The sequence below is a fragment of the Rhinolophus hipposideros genome, assembly GCF_964194185.1.
Source record: "Rhinolophus hipposideros genome assembly, chromosome: 26".
Classification (NCBI taxonomy): domain Eukaryota; kingdom Metazoa; phylum Chordata; class Mammalia; order Chiroptera; family Rhinolophidae; genus Rhinolophus; species Rhinolophus hipposideros.
This window is the reverse complement of record NC_138072.1, coordinates 24,007,503-24,035,440: the sequence shown is the minus strand read 5'-3', so window position 1 is coordinate 24,035,440 and position 27,938 is coordinate 24,007,503. Positions and strand designations below refer to the sequence as shown.

At 39.8% G+C, this 27,938-nt stretch overlaps 1 protein-coding gene across 2 annotated transcripts in view; it reads left to right on the top strand.

Moving 5' to 3' along the window:
* MAP3K21 (mitogen-activated protein kinase kinase kinase 21) overlaps positions 1-27,938 on the top strand; it is a 56,442-nt gene that overhangs the window by 8,813 nt on the left and 19,691 nt on the right. For both annotated transcript variants that reach the window (XM_081039162.1, XM_081039163.1), the window contains exons 2-5: positions 6,857-7,037; positions 19,326-19,474; positions 20,266-20,441; positions 27,596-27,836. In XM_081039162.1, the coding sequence (XP_080895288.1) occupies positions 6,857-7,037; positions 19,326-19,474; positions 20,266-20,441; positions 27,596-27,836 (747 nt within the window). The remainder of the gene's footprint in view (positions 1-6,856; positions 7,038-19,325; positions 19,475-20,265; positions 20,442-27,595; positions 27,837-27,938) is intronic.

The window sequence follows — 27,938 nt, the reverse complement described above, 5'->3', positions numbered from 1 at the left end:
CAATGAAATATAAGACGTTGTCTCATTAAAACTGAGTATTGAATGTGGCTATGAAAAGGTTTGTACAGTGGTGTTTGTTTTTTGGCGTCAGAGCAATACGAAGCTAGTTTAGCTGACCACAGCTAGGTTTTCTTTACAGAAGTTTCTTTCTTATGTTGAGTAAGCTCACTCGTTCGTTCATACTACAGTTATTTATTGATGGGATACTATGTGCCAGGAACTCTCCTAAGCTGGTATTCGCAAGTGAGCACAGCAGAAACAAATTCTTCTCTTCATGGAATTTACATTCCAGTGGGTAACACAGACGTTAAACAATAAGTAATAATAGATGCAGTATGTTGGCGAGTGCTAAGTGCTTAGCAGAAAACTCGAGTTGGAAAGGAGGCTGAATACGTTGTGCGATGCACTTGCAGTCTTGGATTGTAGCGCGAAGGAGAAATGGATGAGCAACAAAATCAAAAGGAGTGAGGCAGCGGGTCCCCCGGTGAAGACACCCCTGTACTGGGGACAGAAATTGCAAACCCCCAAAGCAAGAGGCCGGTGTGACAGGAGAGCAATGAAGGACGTGAGGGAGAGGGGGCAGGTCAGGCAGGGTCTTGTAGGTCCCGCCAGGCCACTGACTTCACGGTGACACCGGAGAGTTTTGAACTGAGCACTGGGATCTGACTGACACTTGAATGGGATTCCAGTGCCTGCAGTTCTGAGAATAAACTGGAGAGGGCCAGGGTGGAGATCGCATTTGGGAGTCATCAGAATATAGAGGGTGTTTAAGCCCTGAGATTGGGTGCCATTATCTGGGGTTGGCCGAATGCTGATAGAAGAGACCAGAGGTCCAAGGATTGAGTCCTTGAGGGCTCCAGTAATTAGAGGTCAGGGAGATAAGGAGGAACCAGAAAAAGGAGCAGCTAGAAAAGGAAGAAAAACCCAGGAGGGGTGTGATGCTCTGGACGCCCCTGGGGAACCTGTTTCGGGAACAATGATCACCTGTATCAAATGCTGGTGACGGATCAGCATCCAGATAATGGTTTTGTTCTAAGCATTCTCCAGACAGTCTTCATTTCCTCATAGTGTTTCAGGAGGGCAGAGGGGAGTTGGTTTTCTATAACGAGCAGGTGACTTCTCTTCAAAAACCTTACGATAACTCATCTTTTTCATACTCCTTTCCCTTACAGTACCTATTTACTCGTTCATTTAACAAATATTCAGTGAACGTGCAAAAATGCTAGTTGCTGTGTAGTAACAGTGAATAAATAAGATGAACAAAGCACAGATTGTCTCCTTCCGTTGCTTATGACTTATCTGGGCAGTTGAGACTAAAAAGTAAGGTGAGGCAGCATTTACGTGTAACGGGAGAGGCATGGCTTAGGCGCATTCCACAGGCCGAGAATTTTTAGCTGAGGTTATGCGGGAAGGAAGGTGCTGGGGGGAGATGCTATTTATAGATTCATAGGCTATTGGAGCAAGAAGAGAGTGGCAAAGGTGTCCATTTGTCTTATGGAAGAAGCTGAGGTCCCAAAGGCTGATGGACTTGGGAGAGGTCTCAGTTCAGGCCGATGGGAGCCCTGGTGCCCTGGTGCCTTGTGGGAAGTGGGGTGCCCAGTGTGGTTTTCCCAGAGGGTGGGGGGCAGGTGGTCCACACAGCAGGTGCAAGGAGGCCTGGCGACAGACTGATGCAGTGTTGTGTTCCTTACAAGTGGCTTTTAGTACCCAGAATTATTAGAATGTAGGGGTCATTTTGGAGAGTTGTGCAAAGAACTGAAAAGATCATTTAGAATGAGATTGAGAAGAGTCTTGAAAGCCAGGAGGGTCTGGATTTGATTCCATAGACAGGAGAGTGAGTGAGTCGTGTATGTATGAGGGGATAAATGGAAGGAAATGTGAGAAAATTCAGCGCTATTTGGTAAACGTAGAAAGTTATTTATTCACTGTTAATGGCTGATTGTTCAGAGTTGAAATTCACCTTATATCTTAGACCGAGAGAAGGGGTGTTTGTTAATACATGTGTCATGCAGGGTGTCCTGCGGGGTCTCAGCTCCCGCTCCCCACATAAGAACGCAGGACATGGTGAGGCCAAAAAGGAACACCCACGGAGCCACAAATAGGGGAGTCAGACCACTATATTCTCACTGGCGGCTGGGTTGGAAACACAGGAAGCAGGAGCCACACTGTTCTCAACCCCTACTGCTCTGCTTGCACGCTCAGCCCCCATCTTCCTGCTGGCCCCCATTTTCTGCTAGCTTAGCCACAGAAGTTATATTTGTGGCCAATGGCTCACTGGTTACAGCTGATGGCCAACTAGCCACAGCTGATGGCCATGCAATCACAGTTGATGGCCATTTACTACCTGAGCCAGCACCTTTCTATGTGAGGCCGAGAGCCTGGAAACTGCTTTCTGGGGCTTTGTCCCCACTACATGCTTTCACACTGTTGCTTTTCTCAACTTGTTTTCTTTCTTGTGACTTTTTTTTTTTTTGGTGGTAATATATACCTAGTTAAAGATTAATTGAAACAAACTCATTGGACTGAAATGGAATTTGGACATAGCAATCCTCTAAATGTTGAGATTATAGAATGAATACATTGTAATTGCTTTTAAAAAGATATACGTTGTATGCCATAATTCTGAAAATACTGAAGTGAAACTTCAAAGGAGCCGGGAAAAGGGGTGCCCCACGGCTGAGTAAGTAGACTAACTACAGGCTGTAAAGGCTGATTGTGAAGGACCTGGCTGACCGGGATCAGAAATCTACACTGAAGTCGCACAAAAGGGGCTCAGGCACACGTCGCTAGGTTACCAACAGGAATTTGCCATTTCTGTGGCCAAAAAAGTTGATTTGCTTGGTTGGCACATTGTACCTTCTGGTGGGTAGCTAGCTAGTGCCTGTCACACTCCCCGGGGAGTGACAGGAAGCGGAAGTTGGCCTCCAACCTGTGTCCTTAGGCTGAAACCTGGCCAGCTGCCCCATTATGTTACCTGTTGGGACACTAGCTATTTTTGGTTTCGGTCACTTTGCCCAAAAGATAAGGAATTTCAGGAATTCTGCTGAACACCTCTGAAATAGACTCCAAAACAATGGGCCTTTCAGGGAACTCTAAACGTTTGACATTCAGAGTGTTATTTTAACTTGTTTTCTGTTAGTTCAAAGCGTGGAGGTTCTTAGCTCCTGTGGAAACTTTGGATTTGGGGTGGGGGAGGTGTTCTGAGGCCATCAGTACAAAGGCTGCTAACAGCACATGGTACCATGACTTTTATTTAGAAATGCAATTAATTTTAAATATGTAAGTTTTAGTTCTCACTTTTAGTTATGTTTTCACTTATTTTGGAGTTGCCTTTTTTCGTCCTTTGCTTCTCAAGGGCTTCCAGGCCGGGACTGGGGACGTGGAATTGTTTTGATGCCTGTTTTAATCCATAAAGTCCTCAAACTTTCCCATTTGGATATTTGTAAGAATGAGGGCATAATGTATATGAAAGTGTCCTGGAAAAGAAAGATTTATAGAATTCAAAGCCATTTGATCATTAATCCGGGGTCTTTTTTGGTGGTAAGAATAATCATTGTTTAAAAGTGAAATTAGTAGTATTATAAGGGGAAAGTGTAGTACAGCTGACATGTAGCTAATCATATGTATTTTTTTTCTGCTCTGGTTCAAGCACATAGTTAGCTATTTACTTTTCTTGATAAATATGAGGCGTAAAGACTGAGAAATAAATATACCTTAAGCTGACATGGAAGGAAGGGTAAGTCAAAAATTAATCTCCGAAGCAAGATACCAAATGAAATGTCTGCTTGTTTTGCCCCCTTTCTATAACTGATAGCGTAATTGGTAGCACAGAAGGTGGGGGAGGTATCCTATTTACCCGAAAATAAGACCTAGCCAGACAATCAGCTCTGATGTGTCTTCTGGAGCAAAAATTAATATAAGACCGGGTCTTATCTAACATGAGACTGGGTCTTATCTAACATAATATAAGACCGGGTCTTATATTAATTTTTGCTCCAAAAGACACATTAGAGCTGATTGTCTAGCTAGGTCTTATTTTCAGGGAAACACAGTAGTCGTGCAGATGGCATCAAACACAAGGTCGGTATTTGTAACCATACTCATATGATCTTGGATAAGATTTCTAAACTGTAAATGAGGTTATAATCCCCACTTTATAGAATGGTATGAGGATCAAATGAGAAATTAAATGTGTGGAAGCAACTATAGAGGATCAGACAATGGTAGGCAATATTCTTGTTAGAACTGGTGATAATTATCGAATTATCATTAATAAAAACTATTCCACTGAAAATTTGATATACAAGGTACTGTGTACAGTGATATTATTGGAGAACACAGGGGCAAGTTATAAAATATAATTCCTGGGATTAAATAGTTTGTATGTAATTTAGGGCCATAAGTTTTAAGTGAAAAGATAACTGACAAAACAATATATGGATGATGAATGATTATGAAATAGTCACTATTTTGTAGGATGCTCTAGAAAAGTTTCCAAAGAAAGCTGAACCTTGAATAGGAACAGTATAGATGGACAGAAAGAAGAAGAGGCCACTCCAAACAGAAGTGAGTCTCCCTGCCTCCTGCCCCATCCTTCACTACACAGTATAGCATGGGAATTAAGAGTAGGAAAAATGGTAGAATTTGGCCTTGCTATTTATCTACCAACTGTGTAACCATGGATATATAACCACCTTAAAACCTGACCTGTCATCTATGTAATGGATGTAAAAATAGAAGAGGGCGTCCTTGCTCTCTAAATCTCACGGGTAGATTGTTTGGGGAAAGAAATGTTACAACAATATTTATTCAGTATTGGTGACTTATATAATAAGTCCCCACTCAGATATCTTTTCATGTTTAAACCTAGTATTGTTCTCTCCAATTGCATTAACTCTTTGACTTTTACATCAAACATTTACAACGTTTGATGATATGATAGAAATACAACATGAATCCATAGCCAAGTGAAATTTCAAGCTTTGCAAAAGATACAGAATTTCTTGACATCCATGAAATTGATTTTGGCTAAAAACACTTTCAAACCCACTAATAAAGGTGTGTGTGTGTGTGTGTGTGTGTGTGTGTGTGTGTGAGAGAGAGAGAGAGAGAGAGAGAGAGAGAGAGAGAGATCCTTACGAAATGCCTCTACATGTATTTGTTTCCTCCTTACTACAACCTGGTGATGTACATACTATCATAATTCCCGCAACAGGTAAGGAAACAAGCACAGACTCCAAACCAAGCAGTCTGGCCGTAGAGTGCACACTCTTTATCATACTGCCTCTACTTAGATCAGCTGATAATTATGCAGTGACAGGAAATCAGAAAGGAGGAGAATGGGCACCAGAACACAGAGACAGAGAGACAGAGAGAGACAGAGAAATTTCCAAAGGATAAAGACAGCATTTGTGAAAAATTGATACTATCTGTCAACTGAGTGACATAGTTAGGGCCATGGGCTCTGGGGTCAAATGGCTTGAGCTCCACTGCTTCTCAGCTTTGTGATTTTGGACAGATGACTCAGCAACATCTCTATGTCTCAGTTTCCTTATCGATTAAGTCCAGATAATTAACAGTATGCCACCTATAACATTGTAGTGTGGTTATCTGATTAAAATCCCAAAGTGTATCTGACAAGTAGAATGGATTCAGTAAACATTAATTATCCCTATAAATAGCATCTGGAAAAAATGGCCCTCTTTATGATCATGTTCCAAAAATCCAACATGATGAATGTCTTTTGCTAGTCTCAATTTTAAAGTGGTGAGACCAGAGGTAAATGTAGTGACCAGGAAAATGGAGAGGGCAGACCTGCCGAGCGAGCATTCAGTTGGAGTAGAAGAGCAGAGCTACAAGTCGGAATGCAGGATTTTAAGGAGTAAAGAGGCAAGTTAGACAAAACAGGAAGTTTAAACCATTCCCTTTGAAACAAATGGGACAAAGGAACTTGGATAGGTAGCTGCATTAGAACCTCATGGAAGACCCGGGAACATTTCTGCGTGGTTATAGGCAGAGGAAAATCAACCAGAGGAGACAGGGACCCAAGGTGGGAAGGGCAGGAGGGCGGGGCAAATGGGGAGTGATGGATGAGAAGGGCAGGTGGCTGTGCAGGTGGGGAGGATGGGGAGCACTTTTCTTTTAGGTACTGTTCCCTGACAGCTCCCTGACCGACCGGCGTGAGCTCTCTTGATAGTTGCCCCCATGCAGCCTGCATTTGGTTAGGAGTCTGGGGCCCAGGAAGCCTCTGGATAATGTTTCTCCAGTTTTCACTTTTTGCTATATTTCAAGCTTCAGTAAAGCAATCATCTCCTAAAACATCTTCACAAGTCAAGGTATCAATAAGCATTTTGCAAATTTAGTATAATATAATGTTTGATAATAATTATTTATGATAACAAGTCATCTATTTGAGATATTCTCTAATATATTCCATAGAAGAAACTCTGCATTTAGATGAGGACCTAACTTCTTGGAAAAAAAACAATCTGTTTTTTTCCTATCAGGTAGACTTTCACAGACTTCTCATCCTGTGCTATCCCAGTAAATGTTCCGTGTTGCCAGAAATCATTTACTTTCACATAAAGAAAACACTCATGAAGAATGCTAAGCTCTATTGCATGTGGTGTTTTTTTTTGTTTTTTGTTTTTTTTTAAAATGTGTATAACTTTAGGCACACGGGACCCACTAAAGGTTATGATACAAGTAATGTCAGGAAGATAAAATGGTAAAGTACAAGTTCATGTGCATGGACTATGCCAACTGCAGTGAAGACTGTTTTTGTAAATGCAAAGGAAAAATGAGGAGTGAAAAATCCTAAGAATATGAAAATATGCCCCCTTTGGTTTTTCTTTAGTTTTGCTGCTTGAGAAGATCGAACATGACGACATGTGCAACAAAACGCTGAAGATCACAGACTTTGGGTTAGCGAGAGAATGGCACAGGACCACCAAAATGAGTGCAGCGGGCACCTACGCCTGGATGGCCCCGGAAGTCATCAAGTCTTCCTTGTTTTCTAAGGGAAGTGACATCTGGAGGTAGGCGCCGTGCTTTCTGCTTTTGCAAACGTCTGCAGAAACTGGTTGTTCTGCTTCCTTTGCGGAGTCCCAAAGTATTTAGTAATTCTGAGCACAAAGGGTAATGGAGGCCTTTTTGAGGGTTTGATCGTTTTGATCACAGTATCGTCACAGTGGAACAAGTAACTTAAGGTCATTGTTATGACTTCCATTGTTAGGAGCGTCTTCTTGTTAAATCTGAGATTTGACCAAAACGGGTTATAACTGGAGTTAACAGTAATGCCAAGATTTTGTCAGTAACTAAAAGGGAATTTTCATTTTAAACGAAGGTTTGATTCCTCATGATTCACAGAATAGCATGGAAGGAGTTTGAGAAAAAGATTGAGATCAGCTCCTTCATTTATAGATTGCATCCTCTAAAGATTAAAGCTTCCAGTTGAGAATGGAAAGCTGGACCCCAATGGGATCCCAAGTTACTGGATTTTCCCTTCAGCTCTGCACCATCAGGGCATGAAGATGCCGTCAGCAGCAGAACCACAAAGGAAAATCTCCGGTTAATAGTGACTGTGCACCAGGAGCTTATTTACTGTTCTGTGATGCTCATAGATCCTGTGGAGAATTTTCTGGATTATGAAATTGTTCCAAAATTAACTGCTGTGTATTAAAATTCCAGCTTTTTTTCTGTTGTTGTTTAACAGCTGAATTCACCTATTTAAACTGTACAATGCAATAACTTTTAGTACATTTTATACCACAATCAATTTTAGAACATTTTCATAACCCTCAAAAAGAAACCACACCCTTTAGCCATCACCCCAACACTGCATTCCTTCCAGGCAACCGCTAATGTACATTTGGTATCTTTAGATTTGTTTATTCTGGACATTTCATACAAATGGAATCCTACAGTGGTCCTTTGTGACTGGCTTCTTCCAGTGAGCACGCTGTCCCCAAGGTTCATCCACGTTGCAGTATGTGACAGAATTCCCTTCCTTTTTAAGGCTGAATCGTATTCAATCATGTAGATTGACCACATTTTGTTTATCACTTCATCAGTTGATGGTCATGAGGGTTGTTTCCACTTTTTGGCTGTTGTGGATAATGGTGCTCTGAACATTCGAGAGCAGGTTTTTATGAGGTCATGTTTTCAGTTGTCTTGGGCATCTCCTGAGGACTTTGATTGCTGGGCCATATGCTAATTCTGTGGTTCATCATTTGGGAGCTGCCACACTAGTCTCCCAAGCAGCTGCTCTGTTCTCATTCCCACCAGCAGTGTATGAGGGCTCCGATTTCCCCATATCCTCGCCAACACTTGTTGTTCCATGACATTTTTACTCTAGCCATCTTAGTAGTTGTGAAGTGGTATCTGGTTGTGGTTAAAATTCCAGGGTTTTTTTTACAGTAAGAGAAAACTAGGGCTAATGGGAAATGTCAGTTGCTAAGAATCCATATCTGATAAGTGACAGAACTGCTACTTGAGTCCAGATCTATCTGATTTCCAAAGTCATGATCAATAAAAATTTCCCCTTTAACCATTGGAAGCACTGGAAGTTACTTTCTCCAAATCACACATTGGGTCAGTGCAGAATCTGTTAGCTTATATAAGTTCCAAAAAATTCCTTTAAATTTAAAGCTCATCCTCTGCATTTAATATGTAATTTAATTGTTCTACTTATGACTTTTAAGAAATTTATCAACCGTATTAGGGGTTCTATAGTGCCTTGGGGCCATTCTGAAAAACACAAATGCCTGAGCCCTGAATGAATTAGGCCATCTGCTGATAGAGCCAGAGCATGTGTGTCTTTATAAAACATTAAGTGGTGTCCTTGATTTACTTACAGTAATTTTCTGACCATATGCTACCAAAATACTTAAGTGAAACAGGTGATTCTCCTAAGAAGTTTTGTTTCAAGACTGTAAAAGCAAATAAAATACATCAAAATCAATTTTACATTTAAAACATTACCTCAGACACTAACCATTTCATTTTGTGTGTTTCCTTTACAAAGTATGTAATTGCGAGCAGTGGGACCACTGTACAATCTATATAAATGCTTCAGAGCAACTTCATCTACTTTAAATATAGGACAGAGTTAAGAAGTAAGAAAAAAAAAATTCTAAAACCAGCCAAAAAATGGGTCTTCAACTCTATACATTCATTGGAGAGGTCATCTCTCAAAATTTGTTTATTTCTCATTCTCAGTTTTACAAGCTGAATTATCTGATTTTCAGTTAAAGCAGCTTATTAGAAGAAGAGAGAGGGACGCTAAGCTGGTAATAAAAACGGGCAGCTAGAAACAAAATAGGTAGCAGGAAGATAAAAAGCATGAAATGCTATGAAAAGGACTAGGGACTGCTAACTTCTAAAGCCATCTCCCTGTGGAGCTAAACATCCCCACCCAGCAGCAGGACGCATTACTATAGTAAAGAATTCTAGAGTACTGGCACGTCAGGATGGGGAAGGGCACGGAAGGCCACCTCTGAATTGCACATACCTTTGCTTTAGCATCTCTTTTTCTAATATTCCCGTAATTGCTACTGACCATCTCGTGTCCTTACTGACCATCGTCCGCCACCTCCTTCCTCCGTACTAGATGTTATATTGCAAGGTAACTGAGACGGCTGTTATCACGGAATTTTACAGTATCTCCTGTGATTAGCCCAGACTTGCAGAGTAAGTATCCAAGGCCCTGAGAGGTTAAATTTCCCCAGGTTGTAAAACTAGTTAAGTAGCAGACGCAGGCCCCAAGCCTGAGATGGACCCATGCTCTGACTGCTGTAACCTTTCAAGCTGCGTGAGTGCTCAGGACGGGGCTTCATTTATACTGTTCCCTCCCCGGTTTCAGGGAACAGAAAAATATGCATTATACCATAGAAATATAGTTCCATTTTCACATTGGTTTTAACCAGGATAAGCCCTCTCCTCTCTGCAAAAATGACCTATCCTGAAGTACTCATTCTCTGAAACCTTCAAGAAGTAAAGTTATATGGTCGTTACTGTTTGTTTTAGTTTTGTTGTTTGCTAATGACAATAGCAAAGAAGTTTCTTTAAATTTAGATGGTTTTCAGTTATTCTAAGATTTTTTTGGTTCCCTGTTCTGAGGTGACTTTTGTTGATTGACCTATGAACGATAATAGATACTTTTCAACAGATAACCTTTGAAAAATATTGGCTGCAATTTCCTTGCTAATAGTTATAGCATTGTATAATTTTCTACTATATATTTATTTTTTAAGAAATAAAGGAACAAACAAAACAGAAATAGAGTCATAGATACAGAGACAAACCGATGGCCTCCAGATGGGAGGGAGGTTGGGGGACCGGATGAAAAAAGTGAACAGATTAAGAAGTACAAATTGGAGTTATAAAAACAGTCATGAGGATGTGAAGTGCAGCAAAGAGAATATAGTCAATTATATTGTAATAACTACGTATGACCTCAGATGGGTACTAGACTGATGAAGTGATCACTTTGTAAGTTAACATAAATGTCTAATTATAATGTTGTATACCTAAAACTAATGTAATATTGTATGTCAACTGTAACTGAAAAAAAAGTTTAGTACCTAGATTGCAAAAAAATCTTTTTTCAAATTTAAATAAAAATATAAAAGAGTTCTTTGAGATGATTGAACAGATATCACTATTATTTTATAGATAAGTTAACTCAAGGTCAACTTTAAGGTCCCTATGAGTGGAGACATAGCTAGTAGGTAGTAATACTCCCAAAGCTCAAACTCAAGTCTGCTGCTTCTCAATCCAGTTGTCTTTCATTGGTACCTTTTATCCCAGTTCAGAGCAGGAGCCCCAGATTCAGGGGACCTGGGACTCAAACACTTCTGCTCAGGGCCAGCAGAACATGAGTTGGAGGGCACAGAGATCCTGCAATTGGCACATTCTTTGGTTTCTATATTCTTTTTCTGAATGCGTTCATTGTTAAGTTTGGAGTTCAAGAGGCACTAACGGAGAGTCTTCAATGAAAAGTCATCATATCCAGCAATACCTAAACCTGGAGTCCAGAGAATTCCCAGCTCTGTGCAGACCAGGTCTTCTTCACAGAAGGCTTTTCCATTGTATTTGTGATGGGTGAATCCCCATATCTCTCAAGATTGGAAGATAATCCAAAATTCAAGCATTTTTTTCTTTAACTTAAACCTAATGAAGTTTTAAAACATTAGAAAAGTAAATAGAGGTTGGAGTTCCGGGCAAGATGGTGGAGTAGATAAATTCTGTGCTTGCCTCCTCCCATGACCACATTAAAATTATAACTGAATAATAATACAATAAACCTGGAGAACCATCAGAAGGTTGGCTGAACAGAAGTCTTATAACTAAGGATAGAAAGCAACAGCCACATCGGAACTAATAGGGGGGCTGGAGATGGGAAATGGGCAGGCCCCACACCCATGTGTGGTGGTTGAGGATGGGGAGGGATATCTTGGCAGTGGAGGGCCTCCCTGAGGAGCAAGGGACCCCAGCCCCACAGCAGTCTCCCCAGGCCAGGGTCCCAGTGTCGGGAGGAAGACTTCCCCACAACATCTAGCTTTGAAAACCAGTGAGTATTCTGACTGCTGGGGTGAGATAAGAGGGTGGCTAGAAACCCACACATCCTCTTAAAGGATCTGTGCACACAGACTCACTTGCTTGGAGACACTCACCCTAAGCTCCAGGGAAGGGACAGTGACTCAGGAGGCACCAGAGACATACAGGGAGAGACTAAGTTGTGTGGCAGGGCAAGGGCTAGAGGGACAGCCACCATTTCTTCCGTGTAGCCTACAGGCAGGCACCATCTTTCCTATGTTGAGCCCTCCACCCATGTGGCCAAATCTGAAACTGCACTGGCCTGGTAAACTCTGCTTGTGCCACCCAGATGACTCCCTAGGGCCCTGCCCCACCCAACTCGAGATCACTGGAGGCACTTTTGATGGCCGGGCAATCATCCCCACCCCGTGCACCACAGGAAGCTCTTTAAGCTGCAAATACCAGGCTTTGGCTCATGCATCACTGGAGGTACTTTCGGTGATGGGTAACTAGCCCCAACCCATGCTGCGGTCTTTCATGGACAACTCTCAGAGGTCTGTGGTTGTTGGTGGTGGACCTTACTGTGCTCTGAGACTTTTTCAAGGGGCTCAGGCTCAGCACTGGTACCAAACCTGAATCTTATGGCAGCCAGCCTTGGTTCGCAGCGTGGCCTCTCCCACACAACTCTAGGTCCAGCACAGGCAGTGAGAAACTGTAGATAGCTTTGTAACTCCTATCACATAGCCCCAAGATAATCACAGGCAGAGGCTGATCTTGGCCTGCACGGGGACACCTCCCAAGAAGCTCCAAAACCAACACACCCTAAATCTGGCTTTAGACCACAGCAGAGCACTACCGGATTAGCCCCACAAGCAGCACACCCAAAGGGTGGTCACAACAGTCACACGAGCTCACTGGAGTGAATCCCACTTTGTGAGGTCAGCTCCAACACAGCATCTCATATGCTGTGGGTGTGGCCAATCCTCACAATCAGTCAGCCTGAGAGTCAGTCCCACCCACTGACCTGCCAACAGCAATGAAGGCTCAACTACAACAGGAGGGCGCACACAACCCACACAAGGGACACTCCTGGAGCATATGGTGCAGGTGATCAGGGAGACAGTGTCATTCGGCTATACAAGACACCTTCTACATAAAGCCACCCGGCTAAGACTGAGAGACATAGGAGATCTGATACACAGAAACAAACACAGATAGGCAGCCAAAATGTGCATAAATGTAGGCAGCCAAGAAACAAATGTGTCCCAAATGAAATAGGAGAAAACTCCAGAAAAAGAACTAACTGAAACGGAGATAAGCAAACTACCAGATACAGAATTCAAAACACTGGTTAATAAGGATACTCAAGGAACTTAGTGAGAACTTCAATAAGCATATGCTTTTATGCTTTTATAAGCATAAAAAAGGACATAGAAACCATAAAAAAGAACGAGTCAGAAATAAAGAATAAAATTAATGAAGACTATATTAGAAGGAATCAATAGCAGATTAGATGAAGCAGAGGATCACAGCAGTGATTTGGAAGACAAGGAAGTAGAAAACACCCAATCAGAACAAGAAAAAGAAAAGAGAATTTGAAAAATGAAGATAGTTTAAGGGACCTCCGGGACAACATCAAGCGTAACGACATGAGCATCATAGGGGTACCAGAAGGAGAAAGGAGACAGCAAGGGACTGAGATCCTATTTGGAGAAACAATGACTGAAAACTTATCTTATCTGGCAGAGAAAATAGATATACAAGTCCAGGAAGTGCAGAGTCCAATAAGAGGAATGCAAAGAGGCCCACACTAAAACACATCATAATTAAAATGTTAAAGGTTAAAGACAAAGAGAGAATCCTAACAGCACCAGATGAAAGACAGCTAGTTGTTTACAAGGGAACTCCCATAAGATTATTAGCTTATTTCTCAACAGAAACTTTGCAGGCCAGAAGGGACTGATAGGAAATAGGCAAAGTGATGAAAAGCAAAGACCTACAACCAAGATTGCTCTACCCAGCAAGCCTATCATTTAGAATCGAAGGACAGATAAAGAGCTTCCCAGACAAGAAAAAACTACAGGAGTTCATCACCGCCAAACCAGTATTACAAGGAATGTTAGAGGGACTTCTTTAAGAAGAATAAGAAGAAAGAAAAGATCAAAATATGAATAATAAAATAGTAATAACTATGTACCTATAAGTAATCACTTAAAATGTAAATGGATTAAATGCTCTAATCAAAAGACATAGGATAGGGTGGCTGAATGGATAAGAAAGCAAGACCCTTACATATGGTGTCTACAAGAGACCCACTTCATGTCGAAAGACACACACAGACTGAAAGTAAAGGGATGGAAAAAGGTATTGCATGCAAATGGAAATGAAATAAAAGCTGAGGTAGCAATACTTATACCAGACAAAGTAGACTTTAAAACAAAGACTATATATAATAAAAGACAAAGAAGGACATAAATAATGATCAATCCAACAAGGGGACATCACCCTAGTAAACATTTATGCACCCAACATAGGAGCACCTAAATATATAAAGCAAACATTGACTGACTTAAAGGTAGAGATTGACAGGAATACAATCATAGTAGGGGACTTTAACACCCCATCCACACCAATGGACAAATCTTCTAGACAGAAAATCAACAATGAAACAGCAGCGTAAATAACACATTAGACGAGATGGATTTAATTTACATTGTTAGAGCCTTTCACCCAATGGCAGCAGAACATATATCCTTTTCAAATGCACAAGGAACATTTTCCAAGATAGGCCATATGTTAGGCCATAAAACAAGTCTCAATAAATTTAAGAAGATTGAAATCATATCAAGCAACTTCTCCAACCACCATAATATGTAACTAGAACTCAATTACAAGAAAAAAAACTGAAAAACACACAAACACATGTAGTTAAATAACATGCTACTGAACAATGAATGGGTTAACAATGACATAAAGAATCAAAAGATATAAAGGAAGAAATCAAAAGATACCTTGAGAAAAATGAAAATGAAAATACAACTACCCCAAATCTATGGGCATAGCAAAAGCAGTTCTAAGAAGGAAATTCGCAGTACAGACATACCTCAAGAAATAAGAAAAATCTCAAAGAAACAATCTAACCTTACAACCTCAAAGGAACTAGAAAAAGAATAGCAAACAAAGCTGAAAGTGAGTAGAAGGAGGGAAATAATAAATGAAATAGAGTCTAAAAAAATACAAAAGATCAATGAAACCAAGAGCTGGTTCATTGAAAAGATAAACAAAATTAATAAACCTTCAAGCAGACTCATCAAGAAAAAAAGAGAGAGGACCCAAATAAATACGATCAGGAATGAAACAGGAGATATGACAGCTGAGATCACAGAAATACAAAGGATTATAAGAAAATATTACAAGCAATTATATGCCAAACAAATTGGACAATATGGAAGAAATGGATAAATTCCTAGAAAATTACAATCTTCCAAGACTGAATCAAGAAGAAAGGAAATCTGAAACAGTTGATTACTACTTATGAAATCGAATGAGTAATCAAAAACCTCCCAACAAAGTACTGGACTGGATGGCTTCACAGGTGAATTTTATAAAACATTTAAAGAAGAATTAACACCTACTCTTCTCAAACTATTCTAAAAAATTCAAGAGGAGGGAAAGCTCCCAATTCATTCTATGAGGTCACCATTATCCTGATTCCAAAACTGGACAAAGACATTACAAAAAAAAGAAAATTATAGGCCCATATCCTTGATGAACATAGATGCAAAAATCCTCAACAAAATATTAGCAAATCAAATTCATCAATACATTAAAAAGAGCATATTCTGCAATCAAGAGGGATTTATTCCTGGGATACAAAGTTGTTTCAGTATCTGCAAATCAATTAACATAATACACTACATAAAATGAAAGATAAAAGTCATATGACCATATCAATAGATGCAGAAAAGTTGTTTGACAAAACTCATCCATTTATGATGAAAACTCTCAGCAAAGTGGGGATAGAGGTATCATATCTCAACATAATAAATGCCATATATGACAAATCCATAGCTAACATCATACTCAATGGGGAACAGCTAAACGCGTTTTCCTTAAGATCAGGAACAACACAGGATGTCTTACTTCACCGCTTTTATTCAAACATAGTGCTGAAAGTCCTACCTCCAGCAATCAAAAAAGAAAAAGAAATAAAAGGCATCCAAATTGGAAAGGAAAAAGTAAAACTGTCCTATTTGCAGAAGACATGATACTATATGTAGAGAACACCAAAGATTCCACCAAAACACCATTAGAACTAATAAATAAATTCAGTAAAGTAGCAGGATACAAAATTATTATTCAGAAATCAATTATATTTTTATACACCAATAACGATTATCAGGCAGAGAAATTAAGAAAATAATCCCATTTACAGTTGTATAAAAAAAATACCTAAGAATAAATTGTATCCAAGACACAAATAAGTGGAAGCATATACCATGCTCAGGGACAGGAAGAATTACCATCATTAAAATGTCTGTACTGCCCAAAGAAATCTGTAGATTCAATGCAATCCCTATCAAAATACCAGTGTGATTTTTCACAATACTAGAACAAACAATCCTAAGAAAGAAGAACAAAATGGTAGGTGTCACACTACCTGATATCAAACTATACTACAAGGCCACAGTAATCAAAACTGCATGGTCATAAAAACAGACACATAGATCAATGGAACAGAATAGAGCCCAGAAATAAACCCATGCCTTTGTGGTCAATTAATCTATGACAAACGAGGCAAGAACATGCAGTGGGGTAAAGACAGTCTTCAATAAGTGGTGTTGGGAAAACTGGACAGACACATGCAAAAAAATGAAACTGAACCAACATCTTACTCCATATACAATAATAAACTCAAAATGGATTAAAGACTTAAATGTAAGACCCAAAATGATAAAAGTCCTAGAAGAAAACATAGGCAGTAAACACTCTGACATTGGTCTTAGTGATATTTTTTTCTGAAATGTCTCCTCGGTCAAGGGAAACAAAAGAAAAGAAAAAGTAAACAAATGGAACTATAAACTAAAAAGTTTTTGTGCAGCAAAGGAAACTATCAACAAAAGGAAAAGACAACCTACTGAATAGGAGATATTTGTCAATGATATATCTGATAAGGGGTTAATATCCAAAATTTATAGAAAACTTATACAACTCAACACCAAAAAAAACCAAACAATCCAATTTAAACATGGGCAGAGAACCTGAATAGACATTTCTCCAAAGAGTACATACAGATGGCCAATAGACATATGAAAAGATGATCAATGTCACTAATTATTAAAGAAATGCAAATTTAAATCACAATGAGGTATCACCTCACACCTCTCAGAATGGCCATCTTCAATAATTCAATAAGTGCTGGCGAGGATGTGGAGAAAAAGGAGCCAACTTGCACTGATGGTGGGACTGCAAATTGGTGCAGCCACTATGTAAAACAGTATGGTAATTCTTCAAAAAATTAAAACGAGACCTACCTTTGATCCAGCAATCCACTTCTGGGTATTTATCCAAAGAAATCCAAAACACACTAATTCAAAAAGATGTATGCACCCCCATGTTCACTGCAGGGCTTATTACTAATAGCCAAGATTTGGAAGCAACCTAAGTGCCTATTAATAGACAAACGGATAAAGAAGATGTATATATACGCGTGCATGTGCGTGTGTGTATACACACACATACCAGGGGTGCCAAAAATGTACACAAGTGGACACTTTGGTCAGCGTTGCTCAAGCAGTAATTCACTGTAATCAGAAGTGTCTGGATGCTGATGGGAACCACTTTGAACACCTCTTGTATTTGCAGAAGCCAAACGTGACTTGTATTCATCTTTTGTTATCGGTATATATTGAATATTACAATTTTAATACAGTTTTCCTTTATTAATATGTATGTACATTTTTTTGCACCACACACACACTCACACACAGAGGATGCTAAAAAATGTATGAGTATACACATTTTAAGAAAGGAAAAACACTGTATTAATATATACCGATAACAAAAGATGAATACAAGTCACATTTGACTTTTGCAATTACAAGAGGTGCTCAAAGTGGCGACTATCAGTGTCCAGACAATTCTGATTATGGCCAACTACTGCTTGAGCAACATTGACCAAAGTGTTAACATCTTGGCACCCTCAGTATATATACATATACATATAATGGAATATTACTAAGCAATAAAAAAAGAATGAAATCTTAACCATTTGCAACAACATGGATGGACCTAGAGGGTATTATGCTAAGTGAAATAAGTCAGACAGAGACACATACCATATGATCTCACTTACATGTGGAACCTAAGAAATAAAATAGATGAACAAACAAATTACAAACAGACTCATAGATACAGGGAACAAACTGATGGTTGCCAGATGGGAAGGGGTTTGGGGGTAAAAAGGTGGAAGGATTAAGAAATTCAAATTGGCAGTTACAAAATAGTCACAGGGATATAAAGTAAAGCATAGGGAATATAGTCAATAATATTGTAATAACTATGTATAGTGCCAGGTGGGTACCAGACAGATCTGGGGGGATCACTTCATAAATTATACAAATGCCTAACCACTATGCTATACACTTGAAACTAGTATAAAATAATATGGAATGAACTGTAATTGAAAAATAAGACAAGCAAATACGGCTGTAGGACTGTACTACTTATGTTAATAGAAATAAAAAAGAAAGTAAATATGATTATTCCTTATATGGTTTTGTGTTTCAATTTAAAGATAAGTGAGTCGTCTGAGTGACCGTTTTTTTGTGTATTAAAGTGTACTTTATGTTTTGAAGAAGATAAAGGGAAACTAAGTTACTGACTGGTATTGTAGAAGAGAAGAAATATATGTAATATACACGCTTATTTCTGGGCTCCTCTATGCTACCTTCAAGTTTGTGGTAAGGGTGTGATGTGAAATTTGGTCCTTCAGCTTCATTTTAAATTTTCATTTACAAGGCCTTGTACTGTGTATTTTCTCGGTTTTTGGAACTGCTTTTGCCTTGAAGACCCGAGCAGCAGAAAACCTACATCACATCTGCTGACACTCTGAGATCATAGCAACTACAGTTGTTCTTAGCTTTTCATGCCCATTTCACTTACGCCTCCTGCCTTACAAAAAGATGTCACATGCTACCAGCTGGCACAGGGAGGCCCACGTTGATTCCTTTTGTCCATTACCATTAAGCAGTATGATCAAAACATTAGTAACACGTCTCCTAAAATACGAAGGGAGAGGCAGAAAGATAAACACTTTTGAAAACCTTTAAAGAGAATCCACGTGATTCCATCTCAGTCCTGTGGTGTGTAGTGTGAGATTTCATTGGGGCTAGAATCTTCATGGCCTAACAATCCTCCAGTGGTTTTGTCTCAGTGTGGTGAAATGAGATAGAAGGACAAACATCAAAGCAACCACTTTACTCCCAAAGTGTGGCCTGATGTGGACCCTGCTGAATTCAACCATGTACCACTCCTAAGCTTTCCTGTTCATGAAGTCGTTTAAATTCCTCTGGCGAATGCATAGCTGATTTCTGCAAAGGAATGTGTTTGAGAGGGGAACTAGCGGAGCCCACATCTCTCCTTGGGATGAGGGCCACTTAGGGAATAAGTCAGAAGAGTCTTCCTAGGAGCAGGAGGATGGTACTGATGCATTTGTCCCACCAAGTGTGTCGTAAGAAAAAGACAGCATCTCACCCTTTTAACTTTATGAAAACTTGTCTTTCTAGCTATGGAGTCCTGCTGTGGGAGCTGCTTACGGGAGAGGTCCCCTATCGTGGCATTGATGGTCTCGCTGTGGCCTATGGGGTAGCCGTCAACAAGCTCACGCTGCCCATCCCATCCACCTGTCCCGAGCCATTCGCCAAGCTCATGAAAGGTATCTGTGCACCAGTCTCTGTGTGTGTCTGTTGGGGCACAGGGAATTGCTCATCGGAACATCTCTATTCTTTTAACCCAAAGAGTAACTTCTGTCATTCTCATTTTCAAATGTTTTTAAGGACTTACATAAAACTTAGAAACCTTATCTTTGATCTAAGATGTCAGGTCTAAGTAACTTAAAAACAGTCCAGTTTCATCAGTGACTCATTTATGTACAAAATTCAACTGACTGGTAGTAAAGTTTTCACCAAGTACACGAGCAGAGTTCAAAGACAATACTGAATTGGCTCCCGATCTGCTATTTTTTAATCCTACCTAAGGATCAAAAATGTTTTACAGTCTTAACTGGCATGGTTTGCTATGACCTTATCTATTCAATCCTTATCTCTTAAAAATTAACTAACTTTTTATAAGCAGCAAGTTAGCTTACTTAATTATTAGGCTATTTCTCAGAACCCCTCTCGTGATTATAATATTTTAGAGACTTTGGTTTTCTTGAGTAATGGAACTCTATCTCAGTAAATCATCTGGCCATCTGAGGCCCCAAACAGAGTTCCTGGTAAGGCAAGGAAAATACACGTCCATGTACCGATGTCATAAAATAGAGACAACAAGCGGCCTATCTCATAGTAATTATTATGCATGCTGCTGATGTGTACACTGTGTAACATACAATAGTCAACATCATTATCGGGAGATTTTAAAAATATGCAGCAGACAGTATCAGCATGGGCTGATAAGCTGAACAATGCTGAGAAATGGAATTAATGTGATTCTTGTTTATTGTAGAATGCTGGCAACAAGACCCACATATTCGTCCATCATTTGCCTTAATTCTTGAACAACTGACTGCTATTGAAGGGGCAGTCATGACTGAAATGCCTCAGGAATCTTTTCATTCCATGCAAGATGACTGGAAGCTGGAAATCCAGCAGATGTTTGATGAGCTCAGAACAAAGGAAAAGGTGAGCGAGATACATGTGAATTGCCTAATATACCCACATTTAGGAAGGCGTTGGAAAACATGAGTCAAGAACCACTGTTAGCATTATTCTGGACTATTTTCAGATATCAGTATTTATTGATTCTTGCCTCTGGTTAAGACAAAACAAAACAGAACTGTACTCGAAATGTGTAACTGGAAAACAAAGAACCTTTTATTTAGGATCATTTTGAAATGTTAAAAAAAAAAGAGGAGAAAATAGTGTAATAAACCATTTGTATGCATTAAACATGTTTCAGTAATTGTCAATGTTTTGTCATTTTGATCCTCTCTTTTGCCCATTATCATCTTTTTTTAATTTTTTTTTTAAACCGGGGTATTTTAAATTAAATCCTAGACTCATGTCATTTTGCCGTTCAGTGTTTCAGTTTTTTCAGGGTGCCAAAAAAATGTACACATGACTTGTATTCATCTTTTTTTATCAGTATATATAGAGTATTACAGTTTTAATACCGTTTTTTCCTTTCTTAAAATACGCATACTTTTTTTGGCACCTTCTACATATATTTAATTATAGTCGACATTCACTATTATTCTGCTTCAGCTTCAGGTGTACAGCACGGTGGTCAGGCATCTACACAGTCTATGAAGTGATCCCCCTGAACACTTCAAGTTTTTGATAAAACCTTTATAAAGCTGTATAATTGTCCAGAAAGGAATTTTCATACTTCATATATTTATGATTCTTTTTAAGTAGGCAGTAATGCTTTGCTAAATAAAGAGTCCATGTGTTTATGACACTGAAAGGTAGGATTACAATGTAGCTGAGGGTCATTCTCCCATGGTAACATGACCTTGACTTACGTGGTTTGGCTCTGATTGCATCTCTGGACTTTCACACTGGCCACAATACCAAAGGCCAACAGCCAACCTAAGTGCAAAGGAAGGGGCAAAAGAGGGGATGCAGAGTTGTGGTCCGAATGCCTCTGCACAAACATTCCTTGGGCTACTATATGTAATACTGTGCATGATAATGAGACATCATATGCCCAAATTCTGCCATTGAGTAGCTTACTTATCCTGTTACCCGGCTGAATTGGTAACTAATACGTTTGTCATAGGTATTCCCCAAAGTGCGATTGTTTTCTTAAAAAATAATAATAATACAATTTAAATACATATTTATTGGGAAATTGTTCGGAGTGTCTAATTATTTTCCAGCAAAACTCTATTGAGTATCTACTGTGTGCTGGGAACAGTGTTAGGGTGCAAAGGGTGGGGATGGCAGTCTGCACCCTTGAGTGGTCCTTTGAGGGCCAGGCAGGCATCTGGATCTTGTTAACAAATTTTAAAGGGGCTTGATGTGCTGCCTTGGTACATTTTCAAGCCAAATATGGAAGTCAGCCTTCTCCTCACCCCCACGCTGCCTCCCCTCATTTTGCTTCCTTTTTTGTGATAATGGGATTACTGTTCTCTTAAGTACCAGTCTCACAGGCCTTGGAAGATGTTGCTCTTGGACTCCTATGTGACAGAGACCATCGGTGTAACTCGCTCCCCTCATCCCTGTGTCCTCATGTCGCCTGCGTGACTGCAGCTGCATCCTAGCTGGCTGCTGGGTGTCCAGTCTTGCTCCCCAGCTTGTCCCCTCAGCGACCGGTGACCTTTCTGAGACGCAAATCTGAGCATCCTCGCTCCAGTGGCCCACTCCGTTTCCTTATTAACTTCTTTGGTTCTTCCACAGTTTGCCTCCCTTTGTCCCAGCCGTACTGAATTCCTTCCAGTGCCTCTGATGCCATGCTCTTGACTTCTGGCCTTTGTGTACATTCTCTGCTCTGTCCAGAACACTGTCGCCCCAGCATTCGGCCCCACCTCACCATCGCTGGCTCCTTCCTTCTCGGTCTTTCAGAGCCCCACCCCTCCTGGGCTCTGCTGCATCAGAGAAACGGTGTGTTTCGTGTCCTGCACCTCCCTGAACATGGCTGGCACTAAGTCACACGTCATTATGACTTGTTTGTTTAATTGTTCTTGGTCTGCCTTCTCTGCTAGATAATAAGTTCATGAGCTATACTATTTCCTTCTCAGCCATTTTCATCCACATCATTGAACAAAGTACTCAGTACATGGTAGGCATTAAATAAGCCTAAAGTTTCTTAATATACTCCTGATATGTATGTTAATAAATGAGAGGTATTAGTAATTGTTATTATTACTATTTTAAATGAAAAGGGAATTTAAAAGGGTGTAAATGTTATGAATTCTATTGTGAATCTTACGCTATAACGCAGGCATGCAACTCAGCTGTTTAACATCTGATTGTATATTCCTGAGAAACTTCCACACATGTGCACAAGGAAATGAAGGTTGTTCATTGAAGGATTTTTGTGATAGTGGAAAACTGGAAGCCCCCCAATATCTATTAATAGGGGAACAGGTGCCTAAACTGTTGTGTGTTCCTACAGTGGAAATCTGTACAGTAGTTAAAATGAATGAAGTCTAGCTACGTGTGTCAAACACAGTATTGTGTGGAAAAAGCGAGTTGCAGAAGAATAATTAAGTACCATTTATATAAATTTATAAAATCACATAAACCAAAACTGTTCAAATGTACAAAAAGACTAACCGTATAGACAGGGGAAGAACACATATCAACTAAGAACAGCAAATCTGAAGAGGGCAGGGATAGGATCAGAGTCTAACAAGCATATGACTTTAACAGACCTGACACAGATATGGTAAATATTTAGCATCTGTTAAATATTGATGATGAATGCATGGGAATTTGCTATTCTAATTATAGCCCTTTTGCCGCAATGGTCAGAAATATCTGAATGAATATATCTGAAATTTTCCTACATAAAAATGATGTCATTTATATACAAAGCAGCTCAAATTCTTATTAAATGCATAAAATAGTCAAAATATCAACTTTTTATTTTTTGTGGATTTGACATATTTTGGAAAAAACTTGAAATCAATTAACACAGCAAATGAGAGTACGGTTTAAATATTTCAATATGCAATGACTAAAAATAAAGATTAGAGAGAAATATGTAAGCTGCACAAGTCATTTTTTTCCCTAAAGTCTTCTTTTTATCAAGTAGTAGACTTATAGGTAATTAATTCACTGTCTTCCTTAGGTTTTTCGGTATTTTGTAAGTTTAAAAATAAAAGACTAGCAAATGCGACCTTAGACCCTGACACTGCTGATAAATCCATAGAGCTCATGTGATAAGAATAATCCGTTTGACTGTCATGATCACATCCATGGTGCTGTGTTTGGCTGTCGGCCTCCCAAGCACAGCAGATGGCCAGGAAGGCAGGAGAGGGGCCTGGAAATCTGAGCAAAGAACAGAGGGTAGGGGGGCGAGGGGTAAGGGGACTGCCCTCACGTACTGGAAGAAACTTCAAGTAGATGAGGGAAGAAATACGTTTCATGTTGTTTTCAGAGTTCAGAAGTAGGGCTGTTTGTTTAGGTGGATACTCCCAAAATTTGGATTGAAATTTGGTCCTTGAATCAAGAGCTTTCTAACACATGCAGCTGTGTAGTGCTAGTGGAACTGTGCTAGGCCCTCCCCATTTCTCAGTGTTAAGCCTTAGGCGGAACGCCAGCATCCATAACAGTTAGTGTCCTGGTTAAGACCAAGGACTGGAGCCAGGCAGCCTGGCTGGCATGGGGGCCCTGCCACTAGCTGACCGAAGACGGTCCTCGCCCTGCCGGCCTTGTTACTTAAATGTCACAGGAACACTGTGGCCCTCAGGAGCAGTATGAGGCTTGAGTGAGTAAAGGTGAGCAAAGGTTCCTGTTCCTTAGTGAGTGCTAAGTAAGTGTTAAGTGTTGGGACCAAAAAGTGATGGCACCGTTCCCAGGCCCAGGTGACAGAGAAACTGGGCTCTGGGCAGTGATACTCGAAAATGGCTGACTGGATTACTTTACAAATCCTGCAGTTCTTTGAAGGATTACTTTCGGTGATATTAGTCATATGTTTCTTGGAAACTTTAATACAGTTTGTTAACTTAATATGATATAGAAAATATTGATCGTTTTTTCTTTACACTTCCCCAAATTGGTTTCAGGAATTCTAAAATCAGATGTTTAATAGCAAAAATAAAAAAAGATTTTGGGGAATGAGAGAGGACTTTGAGGAAAAATAAAAGTTAAAATCACAGGATTTATAATTTGTAAGTAATAATTATATCAATGTTTCACCGCTATGTTGTACACCTGAAACTAATAGAATACTGAATATCAACTGTAATTGAAAATTAAAAACAAGAAAATAGAAAGAAAAAAATTGGAAGTAATGTTACTAATAATTAATTGTTATTTTAAGCTATTTTAAGTATTTTTAATTAATGATAATTATTTATCAATAGAGACATAGCCAATGAGTTAATTCTTATTATATGTGATATAAAAATGAAAAAGCATGCTTCAGGAGTTGAGCTTTGCTCTTTTGCTGTTTTGAGGTTTTACAGTAGTTCCTTTGTTATTCTTCAGATTCACTTTTTAGCTATCCTGTGGTGGTGTCTGCTTTTTCTTTTTATGTGATTTTTGCACAGTGCTCCTTGAAATACAGCATTTATGGAATCCCGTAAGCCTTTGATTTACAGTGAACGCATATAGAATACATTTCTTGCCCAAAGTTGTATGACTGCGTCTTTTTTGATGGAGTTGAGCACAGGGTACGTGCTTTATCTCCCTTTGTTGCTCACTCATTGCTTAAGGTAGGAGGCATCGGATTTGGAATTAATGGTCAGTCACTTGGCCCTGCTCCGCATTACTCAGTAAACTGCAGCCTCCATGGATGCTGGTTCCTCCCTAAATTCTTGGCTTCTTATCTCCGTGTGTCTGTCTTTGTGCTTTGGGTGTACAAAGTGTCTTTGAACCCCTGTATGAAGTCAAGTCACCATTAATGATTAACATCTTCTGCCAGGAGTCTGGACTGGCCATTACGAGAACGGCCTGTGCCAAGCAATTAAACAAATATTACTGCTTAGTAATCTCAGTAACCAAAAGAATTTTGTGTGTATGTGCTTCATAATTTCAAAGTATTCAAAGGGGTTGCTTTTGAATGTTGTAAAATTCATTCAGAAGGAAGAGTGCTTTGGCTGCTTTCTTTTTTTCTCCTGTGAAGTCTTAAGCAAGTGTTTGTTTGTTTGTTTGTTTTTATTCATGAAATCATTGCAAGGAGATTCACATTTTAGCCTGGGACCTGGAATAAAAATGGTTTCTTTTTCAATTAATGTAGCAGTAACACACAAAAAGCCTGATTGAAGTTGCTGTCCTTATCTCTTCCTCATGCCATTTCATTTCACAATAACTAATTGGATTGATACCAACACCACTGAAAAGTAATATCTTAACAAAAGGGCAGACAGTAATGAGTTCGAAATTGGAAGTTGATGGGAAATTATCCTCTGTCCCCAAATACACTACAGTAATCTCTCCAATTTGGACAAACTGGTTGGAGAAAGCCAGCAGTTAAATAATGGATTCCAGAATTTCTTTTTTAAATATGTAACATTTTCTTTTTTTCTTTTCAAGCAATGTATAGTAATTTATATCTGGTACAATGTAATGAAGAAATACCAGTCTGCTCTGTAAGTAAGAATCAGCTGGTACACAAAAGCGATTTGAATATCAGTTGGTCTTAAGTAAATTATTTCTCCTGCAATTCTATTTATGAAGTTTGTTTATAAAAATAAATTTAAAGAATGTTTCAAAGGTGAATTTCAGTTCACTTTGGTAGAATTACCCTATGTTCAGAATTAGTTTGATCTGAATAAATATATATTTTTTGTTTTTAGAGCTCCCCAGTCTTTTCTTGATAGTATCATATTTATTTGTGGAAGGGTGGTCTTCTGTGTTCATTTTCCTTTATGATAACTGTACTGGCAGCCTCCAGTTAGTCTTTGAGCCGGTCTATAAAAGTGCAAGTGCTTGGTGGGACTCAGGTGGCACTTTAGTCCCAGGTTCAACTCTGGTTTATTCCACAAGCCTCCATCTTAGTTTCTTCATACATCATCTGTTTGAGGGGGGCCGGTGAGAGGTGTGCCTGACTGTATGAAGTATGCCATGTTTGCGCAGCACTCATGCCTCAGAGCCAAAATTCCACCTGAGAAGGCGGAGTTTCTAAAAGGTGTTTGGTGTTAGGCTACCTTAGATTAAGTCTGTCTGGAGCAGTGTCAATCCATGTTTGCAGATGCCTTGATTTCTGGGTGAGGGCTCCGTTTAGGAGCTGGGAACTAGAAGGGGAAGCAGTTCAGGACTGACAGGAATATTTATGTGTCTGATAAAGAACAAAACACTTTGCAGAAATGAAAGAACAGAGCTGTGATTTTAAAAACTCGTAGAGTTCTCAGTTTGAGTTAATTTTGAATTATTCAAAAAATTGAATTTTTTTCTTATAGGGATAAAAGTATTCTTCAGTTCACAGATTTTCTATTTCTCAGAAGTTCAATAATTCTCAAACAAAACCGAGAGGAATTTAGACTTTAATCAGAAAGTATCATGACGGGAGACTTTTTAAAGTTAATTCATGTTATCTGTGAATAAAGTGATACTTTCCACCCATCCATGGGATCCTGAGCTTTTTGTAACTGATTTATTTTCCATCAACTTATAATTTTAGAGGTGTCTCATTTTCATTTCTGATGGGCCGTCTGTTGACTCCTAACACATTAGCTTTGTTCTTCCCCTTAATCTCACCACCAAGATGTTTTGATCTCTAAGCAAACTTTTAAATACCCTAAGAAGTCCCTAAGCAAAGAAACCTGAACTGCAGTCTTTTGTAACTAGGATAATTATCCCTTAATTAGCCAAGTTCTAATGTGTGGCTTTATTCCAAAATGGATCATTCGCATCTCACTTGGTTGCTATGTGTTCATGTACAGTTCATGTGTCAGGTGATGATAAAGGCAAGAGGAAACGAGAGAGACATGCTGAAATCGAGGTGAAAATTTCCCGATGCCTCTGTTAGGGTCATAAACCCCAGAGTCAGGTGAGGTGTGTGCACGGGCTTGGGTTTCAGCCCAAGCTGGTGGTGTGCCCAGAAGGGCTGTGACAGTCTGCATGCGGACAGTGCTGTGCTGTGAGCCCCGGGTGACCAGGCGGTGGGGCTGAAGAAGAGGGAGGGCTTCTTGCTGGTGACACCTCTGGCCCTGTGTCTGTCCCAGGAGCTGCGGTCCCGGGAGGAGGAGCTGACGCGGGCCGCCCTGCAGCAGAAGTCCCAGGAGGCGCTGCTCCGGCGGCGTGAGCAGCAGCTGGCCGAGCGGGAGATCGACGTGCTGGAGCGGGAGCTCAACATCCTGATATTCCAGCTAAACCAGGAGAAGCCCAACGTCAAGAGGAGGAAGGGGAAGTTCAGGAGGAGCCGTTTAAAGCTCAGAGACGGACACCGAATCAGTTTACCCTCAGGTATGACTCTATCTTCCTGTTGCCGAAGGTACTTGTCTGTCACCTATAATCAGCTGCTTTGTGTCGTCAGAGGTGGGGAGGTATGGGGGACAAGATGCTCAC